At 42.6% G+C, this 23,057-nt stretch overlaps 1 protein-coding gene across 2 annotated transcripts in view; it reads right to left on the bottom strand.

Annotated features, from left to right (window-relative positions):
- The window catches only part of FAT3 (FAT atypical cadherin 3), a 717,192-nt gene that overhangs the window by 26,147 nt on the left and 667,988 nt on the right, over positions 1–23,057 (bottom strand). For both annotated transcript variants that reach the window (XM_033205378.1, XM_033205380.1), the window contains exons 19-21: positions 21,120–21,918; positions 8,460–8,594; positions 6,515–6,672 (exon numbers count right to left, since the gene is read on the bottom strand). In XM_033205378.1, coding sequence (XP_033061269.1) covers positions 6,515–6,672; positions 8,460–8,594; positions 21,120–21,918 — 1,092 coding nt within the window. The remainder of the gene's footprint in view (positions 1–6,514; positions 6,673–8,459; positions 8,595–21,119; positions 21,919–23,057) is intronic.

The following is a 23,057-nucleotide window of genomic DNA, read 5'->3' as shown; positions in this document are numbered from 1 at the left end:
CACACAGGAAGAAAGCATGTGCTATGGAGGATCCTTGCTGGCAGAGAGCTGCAGAGCAGGGACTGGCCCTCCATGGAGTCCCAGGTTCAACTGCTGCAAAGAAAACAGGCCTTTGAATCCCCTGTGTCGTCCACCCTGTTCTACATTTCTCAGAAATGCAAGGTGGCTTTGGGATCTGGGGAATGAGGGCTGCACCCCTGTCTAGCGAAGTGTACATTTGCTCATGAAGGGATTCGCAGCCAGAAATTGTGAAACAAAAGTTTCTTTTCTGGCCTATGTCTATGACCAGCAAGAGGACCCTGTGGAGGCCAGTGTCTGAGTCATGCCAGGAACACTAGTCTGTTGGCATTCACAGTTCTGTGCAGAGAACAGACACTTGTTGGGAAAAGAAAAGAAAAAGGAAAGAAAAGGAAATGACAGGACAACCCAGAGCTTCCAGGTTACAAACAGCCAAGGAGATACAGAGAAAATGAATTCACAGAAATAGATTGAAGCAGTCTTTGTGAAACATGTTTAACTCATAATAGACATATTTGGGATTATCATAGCACCTCTCATTCTCACATGTGGCATATTTCTCTATGCTTCAGTACAGACAACTGAATTCTTAGGGACTCTCATTTCTGCCTTTGTAGCTCCATATTCTTCATCCTGCATAAAATTTCATAGGTCATGCCACATAAACATGTGTATCTAGAAGGCAGGGGGCTTTGTGAAGCAGACAGAGCTGTGGGAATTTTGGAATGCTGAATAAAATTCAGGCTTTGTCATGTACCACTCAGGTCTCCTGGAGAGAATGGTCTGGCCCCTCTTGGGTTTGGCTCTGGAGAGCAGAGAGAGAACTGCTGTGGCTTATTTTCCAAGGCTACTGTGTCCACTGCAGAATGGTTAGCCATATCATACACAGTTAGAACATACATACTCTGCTCTGTCATACAAATGTAAAAAGACAACTATTTATGATCTTTTCAGAGAGCTTTCAGGTGTAATTTTTTTTTTTTTTTTTTTTTGACAGAGTCTCACTCTGTCACCAGGCTGGAGTGCAGTGGTATGATCTCGGCTCACTGCAGCATCCAACTCCCTGGTTCAAGTGATTCTCCTGCCTCAGCCTCCCGAGTAGCTGGGATTACAGATAAGCACCACCATGCCCAGCTAATTTTTTGTATTTTTAGTAGAGACAGGATTTTACCAGGTTGGCCACAATGGTCTTGATCTCCTGACCTTGTGATCTGCCCGCCATGGCCTCTCAAAGTGTCGGGATTACAGATGTGGGCCACTGTGCCTGGCCTCACGTGTAATCTTATGCTATCATCTTTGTCATTTTTTTCCGGTTCCACAAAATTGAATGAATAGATATTGTAAATCACACCAGAATACTTGCTCTATGGCAACTCCTGGATAATTTCCATATTTGTATTTTAATGTAAGTAATAAATCACCAAATGTGACTTTGGGGAGTATCTTCTGGCACAGTCCACCTGCTAACTCTGTGGCTACAAACTGGTGTCCTCAGTCTATTATGAAAAATTAGTGGTGAGAGTGCAATTTATCTAAGTTTTTGTAAAAAGATGTTCAATTAACATATTACTTGGTTCATTCTCCTCTCTCACCCCCACCTCCTACCTCTTTGAATAATCACCAAGTTACATATTCACCAGGGAGAAATGACAAGACTCCGATGTACTCAAATATATCAGAGTTCTATAACTGAGGAACATAAAATTATCCCATACTAACACAGCACAGTTAAGCTTCCTTTTTATTTTTATTTTTGTTGCAAAAATAACAGCAGCAACATTGCTGAATGAAGAAAGCCAGATGCCTACACGATTCTCAGCCTCTTACAAACAAAAATCATTTGGACTGTCAAAATTCTAGGAGGTTGAAATTACCAGCTTTGTTTATATGACAAACTAGAACACTGATGCCAAAAGTTATCTTGTGAAAAGTTAATAATCTTTTGCTATTGCACAGGTATATTATTCCAGGGAGTGAAAAGAACACTTTGTCTTTTCATGTCTATGTTCTCTCATACCGGAAAACATATTCTGATCATATTTAATTCTTCTCTGTCTTCAGAGTAGGGTTCACCTAGTTTTAAGGGTCTTCTTTAAGAGAATGATGCTTTCTCAAATCAGAAGGGAAGCTATTTTAATAGAAATTGAGGTGTGCATGAAAGTGTAAGAAAAGTCTGTAGCAATGATACTGAAATGATTTGCTAGGGTTGGGGTGTAGCTAGGTAATTTGTTCAATGAAATACTTAATTGAGAGAGTGTTGCCCTAATGTTATAAAATATTTAGATTCTAAGGATCATTTGAAATCAGTGATGTGCTTTCCCCTGGATTTTTAGTATCTTGGGGCTTGGACGACAAGACATCAGAGTTCTAAGAAGTCCCACTTTTGCAGGAAAGTAGGATTTTGAGTAAAAAGTGTAAATTATGGCATGAAGTCTTACTGCTTCAGATCCTTGGTGTGTGGTTATAGCAAATGCATAATAATCATGGAACTTGTAAGAGGATTATTCAATATTCTTTGAAAAAGGGATGTTTTAAAAACTTTTTTTTTTTTTTTTCCCTGAGTTGGGCACAATAGCAAGTGCCTGTAGTCCTAGCTACTTGGGAGGCTGAGGCAGGAGGATCAAGTGATCAGTTTGAGACCAGCCTGGGCAACATTGTGAGATCATATATCAAAAAACAGAAAACCCCACAAACAAACAAAAATACAAAAACCCATTTTTAAGGCTGCCATTAATAGCCATTTGGTATACATTAAGTGTTTTAAATGAGTAAATGAATGCATAATCATCCCAGCCCTCTGAATTTCTTCTTTCGATAAACTATAGGAGTTTATCAAAAGGTATCTAACTCCCAACCAGCTCTCCCCTGTCATAGGCCCAGACCCAAAGTGATATTGACTGGCTGTCACTTTGAGCAAGTCATTGAATTTTCTCTGAGCCTCAGTTTCCTCACAGGCAAAAAAAGTAGACACTCATACCCACATGCAAGGGGAATGAGAATTGAAATTACATGTATGTGAAAGTACTTTATAAACTCTTAGGTATTTTATTATTACTACAAAATGTAATTATTAAGGTTAACTTACTTTTTGGTGACATTCTTAAATAGATCATTGAAACTCTCAAATCTTGTAAGGAGTTTCCTTGTTACTCTTTTGATCTATATAATAGGAAAGATCTGGCCATGCCAAGTGGGCTGTTTTACAAACCAAATGAGCTTTCCCTATCTTCTCTTCAGTTTAGGGGTTTGAAGCTAGCCATGTCTCAGAATCATCAGAATGTAGCAATGAATCATTTATAACTCCCCCCCCCAAAAAAATGTGATAGTTCTAGATTAACAATCATATTCTCCTTGTGCTTTTGCCATAATATTAGAGATGAAAGACTGACACAGAGATAAAGTGTTCTCCTACTGATTTCTCCTTACATCTCTTCTGGTGATTTGACATGTTTCTTTCTTCTTCTTCTTCTTTTTAAAAAATCTTTTCCAGATCTCCCTTTGAGAAAGAATGCCATGTTTCTTTTACAGGTGTGAGGAGAATCACAGAACCTATCTATTTTCATTGTTGCTTTGGCTGCCAGGAAACTCAGTTATGGTTTGGGTTCTACTGAAGAAGTTCTCCTTGGTCTAGATTTTCTCATAATGATATTCTACTCCACCCGACTTCATTGGTTGGCTCTTAACCTTGTATTTTCATCTTTATAGTACTTTCATTTTATTGCATTTGGATGCTTATGGTAAGCCTTGAATTTCCTTTAGAAGAAGATAGGGTATCAATGGTAAACAGAAAAATGAGTGCGTTTTATTGTTGCTGAGAGACAGTGATATTCTTTGTCTGTGAGTATTTTCACTTCTCAAGGTCTCTGTGCAATTCTTTAATTGTCTGTAAGGGGCGCCCTTCACCCCACTGAGTACTTTAAGTACTTTTTAGAGAATGTGCTCTGACCGGAAAAATATAAACAACCAAGAGGTGCAATTTAAACAAAGCATTTCAGCTTAGTTGTTGAACCAAAGTGCAAGGCACATACTGTACCTAAAGCCAAGGAAATTAAACCTTGCATGAGGCTGAAAATGTTAAGCAAACAGATTCAAATCCCCTTAGTGGATATTCCTGGCGACTGTAGGAGAATAACTGCAATAGTTTAGTACAGCTGTGTCCTGCTTTGGGCAAACCCAACATATGAAAAGCAAACTTATAGAACAGACAGATTGGGAGTGATTATTCACATCACAAAGGGATTAATGGAAGGGTTCCTTCAAATAGCATCCATCTCTAGTTTATTAGAATTCCATGTACCGCGATTCAATTTACACAACTTTCAGAAACATGCTTGTTTCATGAAATGCAATATACCTTAGGAGCTGGAGCTGCCTAAAAGGCTTAATTATTCTTCTTTCCTATCCTCAGGGATCTGCACATTTTAGACTTTTGCCAGTGAAGTGTCAAATTACAAGCTCCATTTTAGGATCAAGCCATTCAGGTTCAATATTTTTGTTCTCTCTCAGATTTAATGCTCTATAAGAGATTTACTAATAGAAACTATTTTCAACCACCAGCCCTGTTAGAGCATGAAGGAGGAGAGAGAAAGGTCAGTGAGGCCCAAGCAGAGCCCTAAGAGCTGGTAGCTCTGAATGCTCAGAACACTTTCCCAGCAATTATACAAAACTTCAACTCTCAGGGCTATTTAGAAAATGATCTACTGACCCAAGGCACGCTGCTTCCGGGGCCACGAGAAAATAAAGGCAGGACTTAGGTTTTTGAGTTTTTCTTCTTTCACCATGAATATCTGATTTGAATGCATCATTCTCTAAAACTGTGCATCCAAAGTACTTTTCTTATTTTCTTTTAAAAACATTGCTTTCCTTTCCAGATCTTAAATTAGAATTCTGAGTTGAATGAATGATAGTGGGAGACTGCTTACAAAAGTAACCAACTTTTAAACTTCGACTCCCCGCTCACTCAACTATGGCCATCAAATAATATCTGGCAATATCAGATGTGGGTAAGTAAAGCCCTATGTGATCATTAAGAGAAACCCACTGGCATTTAATGTTCCCTATTTCTCTCCTTCCTCATCTGTCTTTAGGACTAAAGCTTGGGCCACCTAATCAACTTGAATCTGACATATCAAACAATCAAAGGGCAGAAGCTGGAAAGGTCCACCATGTACCCTTCAAGCCCAAACCTTGGGAAGAAAACGATTTCTTGCCATTTCCATGTGAAAGGGCATTTTCCACTGGATGGACTCTGAATGTTTTTGAAGAGCATTTACGATAGGCTGACATAGCAACCTGGTGAGAATAGCATGAGATGAAACACATCTTCTTCCTTTTCCTGCCATCTTTCCTCCATCCTAGAAGGCTGAATCTGGTCTACAGATGCCCAGAATGTGATTTTTTAAAAAATGAGCTGTAATAGCAAGATGGAGAGTAAGGAATAGTATGGAGATTAACAGCATGGAGTGAGAGAGACTACAGTGTGGGGTCCAGGCCTCATCACTTATTAGATATGCAACTTTGAGAAAATAACCTCTCTGAACCACTGTCCTCTTCTTGATCAAATGGGGATAACATATAACAAGCTTATCATATTAGCTGTATAATAAAAATAAATGATGCACAAAAAGCTGTTATTATTATTATTTTGTTTGCTTATTTTTTTGAGGGGGTTTGTTTTGAGATGGAGTCTCACTCTGTCACCCAGATTACTGTGTAGTGGCCTCAGCCTCCCAAGAAGCTGGGATTATAGGTGCCCACCACCATGCCTAATTTGTATTTTTAGTAGAGACAGGGATTCACCATGTTGGCCAGGCGTGTCTCGAACTTCTGACCTCATGTGATACACCCGCCTCTGCTTCCCAAAGTGTTGGCATTACAGGCGTGAGCCACTGCACCTGGCCCATTACCATTATTATTATTGTTTTCACGAAGGCACCAGAATCCTTGAGCTGAATATAGATGTCAGACTTGCTTTAAAATAAATCTGGCTGCTTTAGGAGAGTTTTTGAGGCTAGGAAATGACTGAAAAATTGGGCTACTTGGGTCATGATAGGATACGGGAAATCTCTTATACCCCCTGTCTCCAATTTCCTCCCTGAGCAAGAACAGAAATCGCCTTCAAAAGTCAGTGGGGATAGACCCATGTGTTAGAAAAGGATACTGCCAATCCTTTTAAAGGACCACCCCCGTTGTGGAATTGATTAGGAGACACATTCTAATGAACTGTTGAGCGATTACAGCTCAAAGGAGGCCAGCCCTTGAACCCACTCTCAAGAGAGATGCCCCATGTACCAAGAGCCAATTTTGAAGCTGAATGTTCAAAAGGAAATGGGATGTTGGCTCCCTTCCCAGTTCTGCTGCTGCTCCCCTTTGCCCAGAAGTCTGCTTCTGGTCTTATGAACTTAAAAGACAAAATGATTTCAGCCGTTCCCCAATCCAAGAGCCAAAACACTAACATGAGAACTGACTGCAGAAAAAGATAACCCATTTTAATTACCTTCAGAATTATGCAGGGATTTGCTCTGGTGTACATTATAATCCCATTGCTTTGCAGGGTTCGAAGACGCAGAGCTAGTTTAAAATCCTCTTCTTTGCTATTTTCAGAAAGCCGATATTTGATGTAACTGTTTCCAGCAAAGCTGAGAGAAGTGTGCCCTGAAAAGACCGTTATGAGAAGGCATATATATTTTTAACATCCAGAAAGGAGCAGAGACACATGAAATCACCCAACAACCAACAACCAAGTTGATTAAAGACCATGCATGAGAAGTTAATGAAGGTGTTGAGGAGAAATTATTTTTGATTAAAAACAGGTTTTCCATTTCACATCACACTCTAATTTCAAAGTGAAAAACATATTAACCAGTCAGACACCAAATCATCTTACTTGCCTCATGCCAAGAGCCACTTGGTAAATTCCACAACTTGGATTTTCTTAATGTTACAAAATTTCCAACTCCTACTTTCTAAAATGAGCATTATTAAAAGATACCCCAACCCCCAATCACTTAGGCATTCAAGAACTTTCAACTCCATGAAACAAAGAAAACAAAACCATTTCCAAATGATATCCATGTTCCCCAAGTATTCTAATGCCTAATAGCTAATTTATGTCATTTGAACTAATTTTGCAAAAAGGTAACTGATATAAAGGAAATTCATGTAGTCACACTTTCACTTTCTGACCATTACTTTTGAGACTCCCCTTGAATTTTGTCCAACTCAATTGCTCAATTCTCAGATTACTCTTTTTAAAAAAATTGCTTTCAACTTTATGTTTTAACAAGAAAAGTAATGGCTGAAAAGCTATCTTGCTGGGGTGTAAGGTGGAATGTGTGGAAATATACCAAATGGACAATAAATATAGATAATCAGAAGTTTTCTAGATAGAAAGGAGAAAAGTCAGCAGGAAGTGACTCCAAAACTTAGAAGACTTGGCTTTGTGATCCCCCTGCACATCCACCTGCTATGTGCATGGGGACAGCATAATTTTCTTCTAATTCTAAGCCTTGCATGACTTAGGTAAGCATCCAGGTGGTCCCTTTACCTAATTGCAGCTCCATTCTTGAAATCAGCTAAGAAGCAACTTTGGTTTCTACTTTTAGGAACAGTGCTTCTCTTTGTAAAGCCTGAATTTCTAGAACTCAATTCTTGCAAAGTTCCTTGCCCATAGTAGGCATAGTTATGTTTTTATTCCAACTATTTATTGGATTCCAAAATTGTTATCAATGTGCCTGTATTTTAAATATACCTGAAGAGGATTCTATTGGTACTCAAAATGAAGAATATTCTTTTTTGAGTAAAGAAGTGGCAGAGAATATATGAATCACATGAAGTACAGAAATTGAATGAAGATCAGAAACAGGATCATTTAGATTAAAATAACTTAAATACTGATTTTTCTTTTTCTTTCCTTAAGATGCAGAGGTGAGCACCTCTCCTGCTGGAACGTGAAGTTAGTTAGAAATTTCCAGTAGGGAGTCTCCTTACTTGGTTCACCAGATGGGGTTGACTCTAAGGAAGGTCAACAGGATTGGCTCTGCCTTCTGTGGGTCCTGGTTTTGCGGCTGTGGATTTGTGCAGCACCCTGAGCATCAAAGGCCATGCCACAGATACTCAGATTCCTCTGCCCAACCAACAGCCTTTTATTTTCCATAATTTCACACCCTTAACAGACATGAGACGTGATAAAAAACACATGTTGTAGTCTTCTCCATTATGTAAGAAGCCCACAGTCTTTACATGTTCCCTTAGCACAAGCTGCAGCTGTGATAAATCCTAAGTAAATGTGAGTGTGGATGTTAGCTATGGTTCATTCTAAAGGAAAATGCTGCATGCCTAAAGAAACATTTTCTGGGAGGACTTGGATGGTGTAATTTACTCAAGGGCAAGTGTTTCACGAATATGAAATTAGATCCTCATCATTCCACTCTGCTCTGCACCTGAGCACTCTCCGAGCTTTCCTGGTGGACACTGGCAGAGGAACGGTCTCCTGCTGGCTTCATAACCGACACACTGCATGTCTCCCGGACACGGCTTCTCCGCACAAGGATCGTTGGACCCCGGGCACAGTCCTCCTGTGACAAAGGTGGAATATGCATGATCAGTACACAAAGGGATTCACCCTGCACTCCAGGGAAGATAGAAAAAGTTCAAAGGGAACACACAAATGGCTCAAGAGCTGGGATATGTGGGCTCTGAGCTGAGTCACAAAGACGCCACTCAGAAGTAGGGGCACCTGAATGGGCTTCATCTGGTGTGGATGTCCATCCAGCATCCCTACATCTGCCAAATTTCACTGCCAGACTTATGTAGATTAGGTACAAAGAGTAAACAGAGCTCTTTGTTTTAGGCTAAAATATGTTAAGTTACACCTGGACCAACTTCAGCTGAAGAAAGATCACAATGCAAGGGCTTGTAGTATTTACTGGAGTGGAGTTTCTGCAGATTGGAGGCTATTTGAATGTATCCCTTGAGTTTAAATTTCTTCTGCACCTCCCTCCTGCCCTCAGAACTTGGGGGTTGATTTCAGAGGGGAAAAAAAGACATTTCTAAAGAAAAGTATGACTAATTTTAAATTGTAGAAGCACGACTCACATTGTTTCCTAATCCCTTCTACTACATGCTGTTATTGATTAGCTGTAAATGTGTCCTACATTGATGTGCCCCATCAAATAACAGCAGAATTATCCTTGGCAAGGGAAGACTTCCTTTCTACCTGTTCGATGTTCACAGCACTATAAGATGAAAGGTTAATCCCTCAGAAGGGAAATCCTGGAAAGCAGATTAACTGATTGAGGCAGAATTCAGGACCCAAGTGAGTTATTTTAGAACTGTGCAAATATGAACCCACTGAAGGAAGCACATTTTCCAAAGGTCCTGAGTATTTCACATGTAATTAGGCTGTTTTCCACCCGGTAAGAGTTTCAGCGGTAAAATAATTATAAAAAAGGAGACACAAATTAAAAATAACCCACAACTCAAACAGTGGTTTCCTAAATGGGTTAGGCATAGCCTAAAGGAGCGCCCTTTCCCTGTGAACTGAGAATGTGCAGCATACCAGCAGCTCATTTCCCGGCCAGATCTGGCCCATGATCATGCTCCTTTTCATCCTAAGTCTTTCCTCATCATTAAGCATATTGTCCCGGCCAGGTGCAGTGGTTCATGCCTGTAATCCCAGCACCTCAGGAGGCCAAGGTTGGAGGATCACTTAAGGCCAGAAATTTGAGGTTACAGCGAGCTATGATTATGCCACTGCACACTAGCCTGGGCAACAGAACAAGACTCTGTCTCAAAAAAAAAAAAAAAAAAAAAAGCATATTGTCCGAAGGTACAGTCATTTCTTTGTGCAGAAGAAAGCAGGAATTTAATGCTAACTACTTATAAACATTTAAAAAACTGTAATCCTTGACAGGAGCAATATAAGTAGCACCAGCAAACTCAGAATTCATAAATCCCATTTTCCACTGGTTTATAGTTCAGTCATAAAAGACACCCTTGGCACTGATCCAGCTTACAAAGTCTTAGAAGATAAAGGCATTTTTAACTAAAAATTTGGAAAGAATTCTACAAATGGTTCTATATGACTTAAGTGCCCTGAAATATATCTCCCTATTTTCCTCCCCAACCAAATCTGTAGTCCTGCCATGTATTAATCAATATTCATGGAACTTAAAACAGCTGTGTGACCATCTCACGACCTATTTCAAGAAGCTTTTGAAAATTAGTTTTTAAATAACTTTTGGTGCATTTATTCAACAAATAATTTTTTGGGGCCAAAGAGGTATTAGGCCTGGGAACACAAAGATGAAAGGAAATGATGCCTCCTTTCTCTCGCCTCAGGAAACAACATGAAAACACATGACGATAATATAATAAGATAACTGCTTTGGCAGGTATGTGAGCACAATGGAGTGACCAGAGGAGGAAAAATTCTGTCTCCTGGTAGAATGTCAGAAGTCTTCCCAAAGGAAGGGAATATTTTAACTCAGGCATGAAGGATGAGATCCTTTGAGTAACAAAGGAATGAGCTAACAAATAGCTAGCAGCTTAACCTCAGGCCTGCCTTAATGTTTATTCATAATAAGTTCACAACCCTACCGGCTGACTCTGCTGTTTTCACATGTGACTTCATCTCAGTCTCTGATAGCCTGCACACGTCTAGCTTGCTCCTAAATATTGACTAGTAGTCTATGCTTAAAATGCAAATTGAGCCCAATACTAACCTCAGCCATGTGGAGGTAGCAATGTGCATATATGAATCACAACATGCATCCCATCAAATAGATGTAACTTCTGGGTTACTTGGGCATTACCTTTCAAGTATGTATGGAAACAGTAGCTTATGTATTTAAGAAATCTGTTACTTTCTATTCCGTGGACATGCCTTTTCCCTTCTATTTAAGCCAGTCGAAGTCTCAACCTCTTTATAAGTTTCTGTGTTTCTGAGATACAGTTATAGATATTACATTCATAGCCTGTTCTGCTCTAATGTAATGGCTGCATTGCAAAGAAACCTTGAATCATCAAAAATCCAGTTTAAAAGCCACTGTTCCGAAGGGGGAAAAAAGGGCCAGATAATTTCAGGTGCATGATAGCAAAGATATTTATACCTATAGGAATAATGGTAACTTTTTAAAAAACAGCTATAAGTGAATACAATAAAAATTAAACTCTGTATTTCAGAACAAATCTAGCATTTGGGTACGTCTACCTTTTATTCACATGTTTTGGCCTTTTCTTTTACATCAGTCCTGCCCTGGTAATTAGCACAGTGATGGTAGCGATAGCCTGTCTGGAATGGCCACTGTGAAGATGCCAGCTGCAGCGGGGGAGGCGTGGCTGGGGTTGCATGCTCCACGGGGCTGGTGGGAGCCGGGTACAGGTGGGAGCCCCACCTTCCCTACTGAGTTGGCAGGTGTGAGCCCCGCACTCCTGGGCACAGCCACAGCTGCCCAGCCACAGCTCTGGACCTGGGCATCCCTGCACTCTTGAAAGACCAGGAAGCCCCACCCCCTTCCCCTGCAAGCTCAGAAGTACCTGCTCCTGCTCCCTGGCCTCTCCCTGCTCCTAGCACCCACTTCAATTTTGAAGCAAAGTTGTGGTCAAACCTGGGTTCTGTTGCAACCTGGCTGGGTATGCATGCATTCAGGGTGGTGCTAACACAGCAGCCCACCTGCCGCCTTGGGCCCGTCTGAACTTTGCACATAGATGAGCACGGGAGGGAGGCTGCGGGGGTGCTCAGGGTGGCTCAGCACAGGCCTGCAGGTGCCCTTCAGCATGAACAGCCTGGGTACCATGGATGACACATTGATGGTGGCAGGAGGCAGACAGGCTCCTGGGCAGAAAAGGGCAGGTCCCCAGTGATGCCCCACCTTCAAGCCAGGGACTGTCTGAAGCCTGGGGGCTGGGCTGTCAGTTCCAGGTAGTCCACGGACTGGAGTGAGAACTTATGGTGCTTTTTCTGGGTCTGCCCATGGCCGGCTATGGACCAATCAGCATGCAAGTCCTCTCTTCTGAGCCCATAAAAACCCTGGATCCTGCCAGACTCAAACAGATATCCAGACTAGCAGCTGTAGAGAGGAGCGACCCACTGTGGGTCTCCTCTCTGCTGAGAGCTGGATACTCCTTGGGACAACCTGCCTGCTGTAAGGAGCTACCCACCACGGGTCTCCTGAGAGCTGTTCTGTCACTCACTGAAGCTTCTCTCCACCTTGTTCACCTTCCACTTGTCTGTGTAACTCATTCTTCCTGGACACGGGACAAAAACTCGGGACCTGATGAATGGTGGGACTGAAAGAGCTGTAACACAAACAGGGCTGAAAAACACCTCCCCTGCTCTCCACATTGTAGATGACAAGAAGGAGAGAATTGCTGCAGTCCTTCAAGGAGCCCAGACCTAGGGGATCCCCAAGTCAGGGCTGTGATACTCTCTTTGAGGCTCTATGGTTCTTGCCATCTCCAAGCTTCTGGGCACCACTGCATTCTGCATGTCTGGATGCAAGTGCCTGCAGCAGAAGCCATGTGTGGTACATCTGGTCCAGCTGGGGCCTCACACACAGCTGGTACGTGGGCCAGCGCCTGCAGCTGCCTGCCCTGCCATACCAGTGGGCGTGCCTTGCTGTGCACAGTGGCCAAACCCCATGCTTGCTCATGTGCCAGCGTGCCTGGCTGTGCACAGTGGCCTACACACCCCTTGCTACTCCACGCTTGGCTCACCCTTGGCAAGTGTGGGATCTGGGCCAGTAGTGTGAGCCAAGTGAAGCCTGCTGGGCTGAGTGGACAGAAGAAGCCCAGTGGGTGTGAGAAATACTCAGGCAAAAGGTGCCACCAACCACAGAGGCTTTCAGCTGGAGAAGCAACACCCCAAGGATCCTGTGACAACAGGGTTCCTCACTTTCTTACCCATATCTCCTGTTTTAGATTAAAAAACAGAAGTACTTAGACCAGCAACTGGAGCTGAGCCTCATAGCTCTTTTTCTTATTTCCTTCTGTCATAAGCTATAGGATGTCATCTAATTAAATCACAGTCATTAATTAATGCATTGTTAGATCCAGTCCCCACTGTGAAAACTGTAGCTTGAGGATGTGTTAAAAAATACCCAAATATAAATATTATAAGTACATTCTAAAATGAATAATATCAATATAAATATTAGATATATAATAATGAGTATTTACATTCATTCCAGCAGCAATGACTTTTCTATGTTCCTTTTCTTTCTTTCTGTTTTAAATTGGTTCTTTAGGATTAACGGGATAGTTTTTGGCAAGGATATTTTTTGTACCTCTTGATGTTTTAAAAATCCTCTGGGGACTCCTCCCTGAGTTCTAGCCTGGAAATGCTCAGCCATAAACATTTGGGCTCTGGCTGCTGTTGTCTGTTTGCTCTGCTCATGGGCCTACTCTCTTGTGGCTGAAGGAAGTATGAAGGCAGATTAGAATCTGCAGCCCAGTGTAAATGGAACATCCTCCTTAGCAGGGGACAGATGTGATCATGTGTGCAAACTTCAGTGTATGCCTAGCAAAAACTTTTAGTTTTTGAAAAACAGATTCTTCAAAAGGAAATAATACCCATATCTCATATTGCAGTTCTTTCCTCTCTATGAACTGTTGTAAAAAATTAAGCCCTTTCTGAAATATATATGGTCAGAGAGACTTAACCTTTGTATGCCAACCCTGAACAATGTTATGCGCCCCCTTGGTCTCAGATATACCCATGTCTGGGTCCAGGAAGCACTTTTCTGGGGATAGCAACCCTCTTTCCAGCGAAAGCCCTAAATTCTTTATCTAAATAAAAGCTGATAAGCTTTAAATGGATGCCAAAGGGTTAACATTCTTTTAGAAATCACATGTTTCTGTCATCCCCTTTTCAGGAAGTACATACACCTGTTATTGTTAAGAGCCTTAAAGACCCTCTCTCTGGTGGCAGACAGTGCTCCATCAGCTTCAGAGTACCAGTTAAGAGAAAGCAGTGTCAACTCCTGCTGGCTTCTGGGAGAAAGTTTATCTAATTAGCTATCATGAAGTAATGCAGCTTTAATTAACTTGTGCTGTGTTTGGTGACAGCTTGGGGGATGTGGGCTCATAGGCCGATATGCTCTGCATCTCAGATATCCATCATTTGGTACCACAGTAAGCATGAAGGGAGAAGGGTCCTACTTCATCAAACCAACTGATGCTATTTATGGTATTTCAGGGCAGGATCAGACGTGTGTAGCTCCTGTCAGGAAGCAGGCAGAGTAAGCCCTGTCCCCATTCCCAGTTTCTCTCGGGAAGGTGGGGTAGTAAAACAGGAAAGGATATTGCATTAACAAGATGCAGACCTGGATTTTGGCCCTGGCTAATTTTTTAATTTAGTCACTGTGTGGCCTTGAACTACTCACTTGCCTTTTCTAGGTCTCGATTTCCTTTTCTGAAAAATCAAGATAATAATTCTTTACAGTGCTGTGAGAATGAAATGGGTTAGTGTATGTGAAAGCAACTTGTAAAGGAAAAAATTTATTATAAAAACAAATTACTACAGGGTGAAAACTGGAAACACAAACTTGACCCAGCAACATGGCAGAGTCCTGAACTCAGATGTAACTTTTCCCTTGCTGCCCTTTTTTGGTCAGATTCATGATTTGTAAGTCCACAGTAAGTGATAGGAAATATGAAATACTGTGTGCACTGTAGGCACAGAATAAGGCCTGGGGCTTGTTACTCATCTGCGTCACAGGAACGTGCACCTGTGTTGAGCCCTGCACCACCTTCTCGATCTCAGGTGCAGATGTTTTTTTCACGCACCTTGTCCACCAGGAGAAACACGCACACCATGTGACCATTCCCTGAAAGGTTTTTCACCTTCTGATTTTTTTGCTCAGGTGGAAATTTAGGTCACTTTCTTTCTATAGAGGTGACAACAGACAACTCACTTGAGCAGAAGCATCAAAGCTTTGGAACATGCAGGGAGGAGAAGGGTGATCCTCTGGAGGTTTTAAAAGGTTTCACTACCATATTTATGACTCTCCTCTCCTCTCTCCCCAGCATTCCCGCAGCCCCCTGGATTAAGTCTCTGCTTTTAGCCAATACATCAGTATCTAGCTGTGATTATTATGCTGCCACTTTAAGCTGATTCAACCTCTTGATTTATGTTGCTGCCTCATTACATTGAATAATCCAATAACTAATGGTAAACATCCCATGCCCTGAATTCATGTACTTTACCCACATGCCATGTCCTGGCAAATGTCACATAAGTCAATAAGCTCCCTTCTTAATTCATGGCCTGTAAGAAGTTTTAAAAAACAGAAGTCTCAACTTTGAAGTCATTTCTTATGGTTCTCTCGGAAGCAGAGAATCATCCAGAATGGTGTTTGCTTGACTCAGCCATATTTTCTGTATGATTTCACTAAAGGCCAAGTGCAATTTCATTCAAGACCTCCTCTCTGGGGCAGCTGTGTATGGATGGAATATAGAGAGGAAAACACATACACTGAGAAGCTGGTATCACCACCAGGATGGGGACCTCCACACCTCTCCTGGCAATGTGGGACTCATGCACACTGGAGATGAGGGATCTGCCAAGGTGTATTTCTTATGAATGAAAAATAGAAACTTCCCAGTTTGTAGGGCGTTAACCTGTTAAGATTAATAGACAACACTGAAGGTTACTCAAAGCCACTGGGATTGGCTCCCTCCTCAGAAAATTAGCATTAACAAACCCGAGCCAAAGTGCAAACCCAATTTCAGATTCTTCTGTGCTATATAAAAACACATCACAAACATGTTTTAAGTGTCTGACTGCCTCACAGAAGCCGTCATCATTTTATTTTACAGCGCTTATTAGAAGTGCAGTGGCCACCTGTCAGCAGGCCTGCTTTACCTATCCTACCGTATCCCTCCCAAGGACTGTCCTGACTTCTTACCATCCACCCCACTGAGCTCTCTGTCATTGGCTCAATCCATGATGCTGTTTCATTCTCCATGGGAATGGGGATCACATCAGCCTCTTTCACCACTGTTATCTCCAGCACTCCACCCAGGGCCTGGCGCAAAACAGTATTCAATTAACTGCCGAGAGAATAAGTAAACAAAAGGATGCTTAAAATGCATCCTCTACCTGGCAAAGACCTATTATGACATGCTTCATTGCTTCCGATGCCTTTCTTGTAGTCCTCCAAGTAGAGCTGATAACCCCCTCCTTTACGCTTCCTCCGTGCCCCAATAACACCATCTATAACTTTTTATAGCACACATTTGTTTACTGCCAAGGAGCAAAGGAATTTCTTGGGTTTGGCTAGGAAGAGGATGTAAAGGGTCATAACAACTATCCTTAGTTACCCAGAGGCAGTTTGCAGAAGCAGGGTTAGTCAGGTTGGATCTGCGTGGCTCTGAGGGATACAGCTGAATGACATGACAAGGAGAGAGGTTCTGGTATGCTATAAGGCAGAAGATAGTCTCAGGGCTGCCTTGTAAGCTTCCAGTACTGGTGCTTGAACTTGGCTGAATTACTATGCAGGAATATAGAAAATAGGATGTCTGCTGTGCGTGGGAATTTGGATTAGGAAACTTCTGAGTTCCTTTCAAATCTGTGCAGAGATGGTAAGGTGCCGTGGTTAAAAAATGCTTTGAATAAGACAGTCAAGGATGAATCCTGGCTCTGTCATTTACTAGCTCTGTAGCTCTGTGATTCTGAGTGAGTCAATTGACCTTTCCAAGTTTTGGTTTCCTTAATTTTTGAAAAAAGTTAACGAGACCGACTCTTTAGGATTATAGTAAGAGTTAAATGCAATTGCAAGTATGTGAACAATAGCATGCAAACTGGTCATGGCTTGATAAACATTATCTGATCTGTCTGTCCCTGCCTTGATCCATGCACTGAATTGCACATCAGTTCTCACCTCTATGCCTTGGCTCTTATGCCCTTTGGTTTTCAATCTCCTATCCTGGTCACCTAGATAATTCCAGGCATCCTTTTCAGACCTTGCTCAGGCAGCACCACCTCCAGTGATTCCTCTTTATATTCTGAGAAAACCCTATGGCAGTGGCATCCCCCACTGGTTGAAGGCATGGCTGGTGTCTGACTCATTTCTGTACAGCACAGGGCTTCGCCCATGGCAAAAACACTCCATCCATTTCATTTGGAGCACTAGGTTCCATTCTATATTCCATATCTTAATAGAGACTTGACAAATCCGGCATCCACTTCTTCTACCACACCCATAAACACACTGGTTGTAAACTCTGATGGTCTCACTGGCAGTCCATCCTACTGGACAAGTGCATCCTTTTGGATATATTTATATATTAGATTTTTGAATGCAATTTTTCAAAAATGGACAATCAGCAAGGTCCCATAGGCTGCCGTGATACCCTTTCCTCTTGCACATCTCCTATATGGGCTCGAGGACATCTATCATCCTCAATTCATTTAAGTTGGTGTCAGTCTTTCTTGCTGAAGTGACAATGTTCATTGCACCTCTGAAGTTCACCAGGAACCACCTCACAACATCAGACCTTTGTATCTCTTGAAGTTTGTTCAGACACGATGTTTGTTGGTAGCTGGAGTCTAATGAGCTTATTTGGCACCAAAATTCAAGTCTGCTTTCATTTTGTTAGAATAACTCAGCATTTTGGTTCAAGATGCTAATGATGATAATTGGACCAAAAAAACTCTGTATGAGAAAAAGATAAGCTGGAAGTTGTGAGGAGGATAGAATATTGAGGCCAGATTTGTCTAAACACTATTACACAGCCCAGAGTGGACAGTTATCTCTACTTATCATGCTAATTATTCCACCAAGTGGTGGGAAAGTCCATCTAATGAATTTGCCGACCTCTTAGAGTAAACAGAAGAGCAGCCAATACTAATTGTGTGTGAGGGTGTGTGTATGCACCTGTGGGTGCACGCACGTGTGTGTGCTGTGGGGAGGGACCTTTATTGAATTCAATTATTTCTCCTTTCCAATAAATGAGAAAATGCCTAAAAATGCCTAATGCATACCTTAACAACTCATAGTTGTATTTTTATTTGAAAGATAATTCTAGAAGTGAGAAAGCTATTGCTATTAAAATAAAGAGCCTGCTCCTGCACCTGGAGGAAACTCTTTCCTCTTTATCTCGCTGTGTGATTTCTCAAAGTGTGGTTTCCTGACCAGCAGCATTAGAGTCACCCAGGCTACATGTGTAGAATCCTAGGCTCCACCCCAACTGTCCATATCTAAGTGTGGGGCTCAGCAATGGGCATTTAGTAAGCCCCATGCACAAAGGAGTCTGAGAGAACGTCTGCCTTACTGGGATTGTACTGTGAGGCTGGAAATCAGTCTGCTAGGAAAATTGCATTACGGTCATGAGTTGGTTAACAATGGGGATATATTCTGCAAAATGCATCGTTGGGCTATTTTGTCATTGTGCAAATATCACAGAGTGCACTTACGCAAACCGAGATAGCACAGCCTACTACACACCCAGACTATATGGTACGGGCTATGGCTCCCAGGTTACAGACTTGTACAGCATCCTACTGTACTGAACACTGTAGGCAATCGTAACACAATGGTAAGTACTTTTATATCTAAACAAAACTAAACATAGAAAAAGCATAATATGGTATTACCAAGTTTGGGACTACCACCGTATATATGGTCCCTTGTTGATGAAACATTGTTATACCACGCATGACTGTATTTGAGTATTCTTATACAGTACATAGCACTGAGGTTATGATTCACATTCAAAAAGGAAGAGTCCCTATTCTTAAGATGCAGATAATAAAGTAGGGGCCCAAGAGGGCCCTTTCTTGAATCAGTATGCTACTCTTATCAGCTGTGTGGCCCCGGGCAAGGCACAAAGCTACCACATCTATAAAATGAAGATTATCATATATCACCTGCTGAAGACAGGGCTGGGCTAGATGACCTTTGGAGCTCCTTTACCACTAAAATCTAGAATTTCATTTTATAGCTTAATTATAAGAGTGACCTGAAGGTGAGAAAAGGCTGAGAGCATGGCCTGACTCTGCACAAAGCTCTTCTTGAGCAAATGCTGTCTTTTCAAACCCAGAAGGCCTCCTCTTGGGATGACTGGGGCCTGACTCACAAAACCTTCTGGCATTCTAAATTTACTGGGAATAGAAAGGTTTATGGAGACTAGAGAACAGGGGTCCTAGGCAGAGACATCACCTTGAAACATATTGCATTTAGGACATTAGCGTCTTATGTAAAACAGAGAGCAAACCCCTCTATCTTCAACAAAAACCACTCCTCCAAATCCTTCTTTTAAAGAATTATTCAAAGTCTGCTCCCTGCCCCCACCCCAGTCTCTTCCTGATGAACTCATCCCTGAAGACCTAGCACATTGGTGGTCTCTGTGTATAGATACCACAGACAGCTTTCCTTTGGCCACAGGAGAGATTCTGTCCCTTCTATACTCTAGCATTTTCTGTAGCACTGTTATAGCAAGTAGGTGCTTGCAAGCTGACTTTACAATTGTCAACTCCTAAGGGCAGGAGCTGTATCTTTTTTACTTTGAATCTTTAGTGCCTAGGACATTGTTGCCTTCGCAGATTTTTTGCAGAAATAAATGAGTTCTCAGAGTACAAGGATCAATTAGCTGGTATAGTTTCTTCTTCAGAGTCTTCCCTGTCCTGTTCTGAACCCCTTTTGAACCCTGGTGTGAATCACCGCATACAGACCCTAGAAGAGCTTTGGTGTATAAATCAGTTTGCCAACAAAGGAAATCTAGGTAAGGCCTAGACAGCTGGCATTCATAAATTCTGCATGTTGGTGACATCTGCCAGAAATGCATTTCACCTAGCATGCATGATTTGAGTGACTTTGCAGCTAATTTACATATTAAACAAATCTGGACATCCCTGCTTCTACCTGATGCACTCACAAACAGAATTCACTGGATACCACAGAGAGAGCAGCTGACACACTGATGGGCTGCTTGGAGGCTGTCAAAGTCTCTCAGAGGGAGTTATGACCCCTAGGGTCTCCCCCTGATGACATCATTTCCCAAACTGCAACCAAGAACTTTCTGCAAGGGAAGAGGCCAGGGGCCCTGCCTGTCCCCAGTTACCTAAAGGATGTTTTACAAATGGCCTCCCTCTGGCCATGGTCCCTTTGGACCAAATTCATACTGGCTAGAAAAACTCTGGCTGCAATTTCCTTAGAAGAGGGCAGTGAATTTATGGCTCCACATGTCAGACAGAGGAAAAGAGAGAGAGGGCAGTGCTTCTCATCGATCACTATGGGCATGTGACTCTGTGCAGCTATGGCCTTTGACCAGTAAAGGTCAAAGTTCAGTGACGCCAGTTACATCAACAACACGAACCATTCCTTCCCTGCCACTCTGAGGGCTGAGTCCATCCCTTGACTGTGCTCCTGGACATCTGGCCCTTGTTTCTCACTGGAGCAAATCGAACTGCCCTTACTCTTGGCAACAGCTTCCTAACTTGTTTCCGTGCCTCTGGCCTGGCCTCCTCTAATCCATTCCCCTCTGCAGCCAGCACACCCTCTGTGAAAGACAGATCGGATTCTGTCACTTCTTCGCTTCTCATCAGCCAATGGCTCTCACTGCCTTGGGATAATTTCTAAATTCTTCATCTTGGCTAATGGCCCTTGTGTGATGTCTGGGCCTGCTCTCAAGCCTTATTTCACATCCCAGCCCTGCTTATTGCAACCAGAGGAAAGCTCTTTCCATCCCCAGTGTAGGTTCCTCTTATGCCTCTAAGCCTTCTTCATGCAAGCTGCCCCTTGCCTAGAAGGCTCTCCCTCCCCTACCCTAATTCCTACTGGACCCTTATCTCCACCTAGAGGATACTCTCTTTGGGAAATCCCCCCACTGGCTGGGTCCTCCATAGGACTTTGTACATTTCTTGACAATATGTATCAAATAGGCTCGCCTGTTTGTCTGTCTGTGCTGCTCACTGAGCCACAGCTACATGGGACTGTACCTCCTGCAGCCCCAGCATCTATTACAGTTTTTGGGCACACAGTAAGTGATCATTTAATACTTCGTCGAATGAATGATTGAACGCAGGCATGCTGGAATGATAACTCAGTCTACTCCTACAATCTCAGGAGTTGGGAGGGAACTCTCAAAACTGCACTCACCATTGCAGGTGCAGCGCACGTTCCTGTAGAAACGCGGACACACAAAGCTGATGCGAGCCGTGCTGTAGGTCATGAGCGCGTGGGAATCCAGTGACAAGCCTTGCTCACAATGCTGTTCCTGACAGTCCAGCCCTGAGCAGTTCTTCTCCAGGATGGCTGAGATGCGCATGATATTCTCCAGGTGTCTTCTGGCATTGGACAGCTTCTGGATCAGGTAGGCTGGCTTGTAGAACTCACTGCTGTGCATCTCCACCGCAAACAGCATGTCCAGCTGGTTGGTGCCTGCCACGGGCTGGATGCTGATGATGCGCAAGCTGTCCTGCTTCTGGGTGAGGACTGCATTCCGCAGGGTGCGCCGGAACCCATGCATGTGCAGCCCCACAAAGTCCTCAGGGGACACATTCTCAAAGCGGATGGTGACAGTGTTCTGCAGCATCTCATGCACCAGCTGTTCCACATGCACGACCACATCAATGGGCACCTGGAAGCGACCATCACTCACAGACACATTCAGGACATACTTGCCACTGTCCAGGCCTCCCAGGGCGATGATTTTCCCATCATGACTATTCACTTTAAACAAGCTTTTCTGCTCTGATTTCAGGGCAAACGTGAGCACGTCATACATGTCTTGATCTGTGGCATGAATCTTTCCAATGACCCCACCAGGAAAGTCATCCTCCATGGTGACAATGAAAATTTCCAGGGGAATGGCTGTGGGCTTGTGGGTGCTTTCCTCGATGACTCGCACGCGAATGTAGGTGTGAGAAACTTGCTGGGGTTTGCCTGAATCCTTTGCCTAAAACAACCAAGAGGTAAAAAGGCAATGAACGAAGAAAACTAACCATAGCAAGTTTTTGAAAACCCGCAGATAGAAGACGTCTGTACCTTTACATTTGCTTCTTCCTTCATCCCTTGCCACTATTCTGAAAAATGCTGAGGACGTGTGTTTAAGTAAGAGGAGTGATTTATCACCTTCCATCCCCGTATGTATACTCTGCTATGGACGATAAAATGTATCAACACAATAAAGCCGGCTGGGGTGAATAGAGAAGGAGGACAGAGGGCTACAAGAGTCAACAAGCCCACAACAGGCTGACCTTGTTTTAATTTTATGCAGCAACCACAGGGGAAACCTCACAAAGTGGTCTTTCCACTTGGAGGAGAAATTTCTGTTTTTTGTTGGATTATTTCCTTTTGACTGAACCCAGATAGCACCTTTCTGCATATGTAAGAAATGACATAATTTAAGTGGGAATTATATCATGGTAAGGCTTCAAATAAAATGTAACACAATGAAAAGAAAAGCTAAGTAGCTTGATAAAAACCCTTTTTCTTTTCCTTCCATGTATAATAATTAACAGAACATCCACTCTGGCAACAGGTCTTTACTGAACACCCATGGCATGCAAGGTGGAAGTATTCAGAAGGGCAGGGCTTCAGAAGGGCAGATTCCCATGAGTTGGGTTCGTGGAGCAGGTATCTGAAAATGTGAACCCTGCAGACCAGGTGGGATCCGGTGAGAGATGTGTTCTTGTATGTGGAAGGCAGTGAAAAAGCCGGTGCCTGGGCATCACACAGACCTGAGTTTGAATCTTGTCTCTGTCACCCATTACATATCCGGCTTTGAGTATGTTACTTAACTTCTCTAAGCCTCAGTTTTTGAATTTTTAATATGAGTAAAATAGTAGCATCACTTCACAGGGTCCTTCTGTTGTGGGGATTCAAAGACAGAGTCATTGTAAAGCACTAAACCCAGGTCTCATCCATAGATACACTTAGTACATGATGGTTCATGTCATTGTTATTTTTATTTGTTTATTTGTTTTGTTTATTTAGAGGCAGGGTCTTGCTCTGTCACCCAGGCTGGAGTGCAGTGGTGGTGCAATCGCAGCTCACTGTAGCCTCAACCTCCTGAGCTCAAGTGATCCTCCCACC

This window comes from Trachypithecus francoisi, unplaced genomic scaffold (genome assembly GCF_009764315.1).
Source record: "Trachypithecus francoisi isolate TF-2019V2 unplaced genomic scaffold, Tfra_2.0 Lachesis_group8, whole genome shotgun sequence".
Taxonomy (NCBI): Eukaryota; Metazoa; Chordata; class Mammalia; order Primates; family Cercopithecidae; genus Trachypithecus; species Trachypithecus francoisi.
This window is presented reverse-complemented; position numbering and strand designations above follow the sequence as displayed.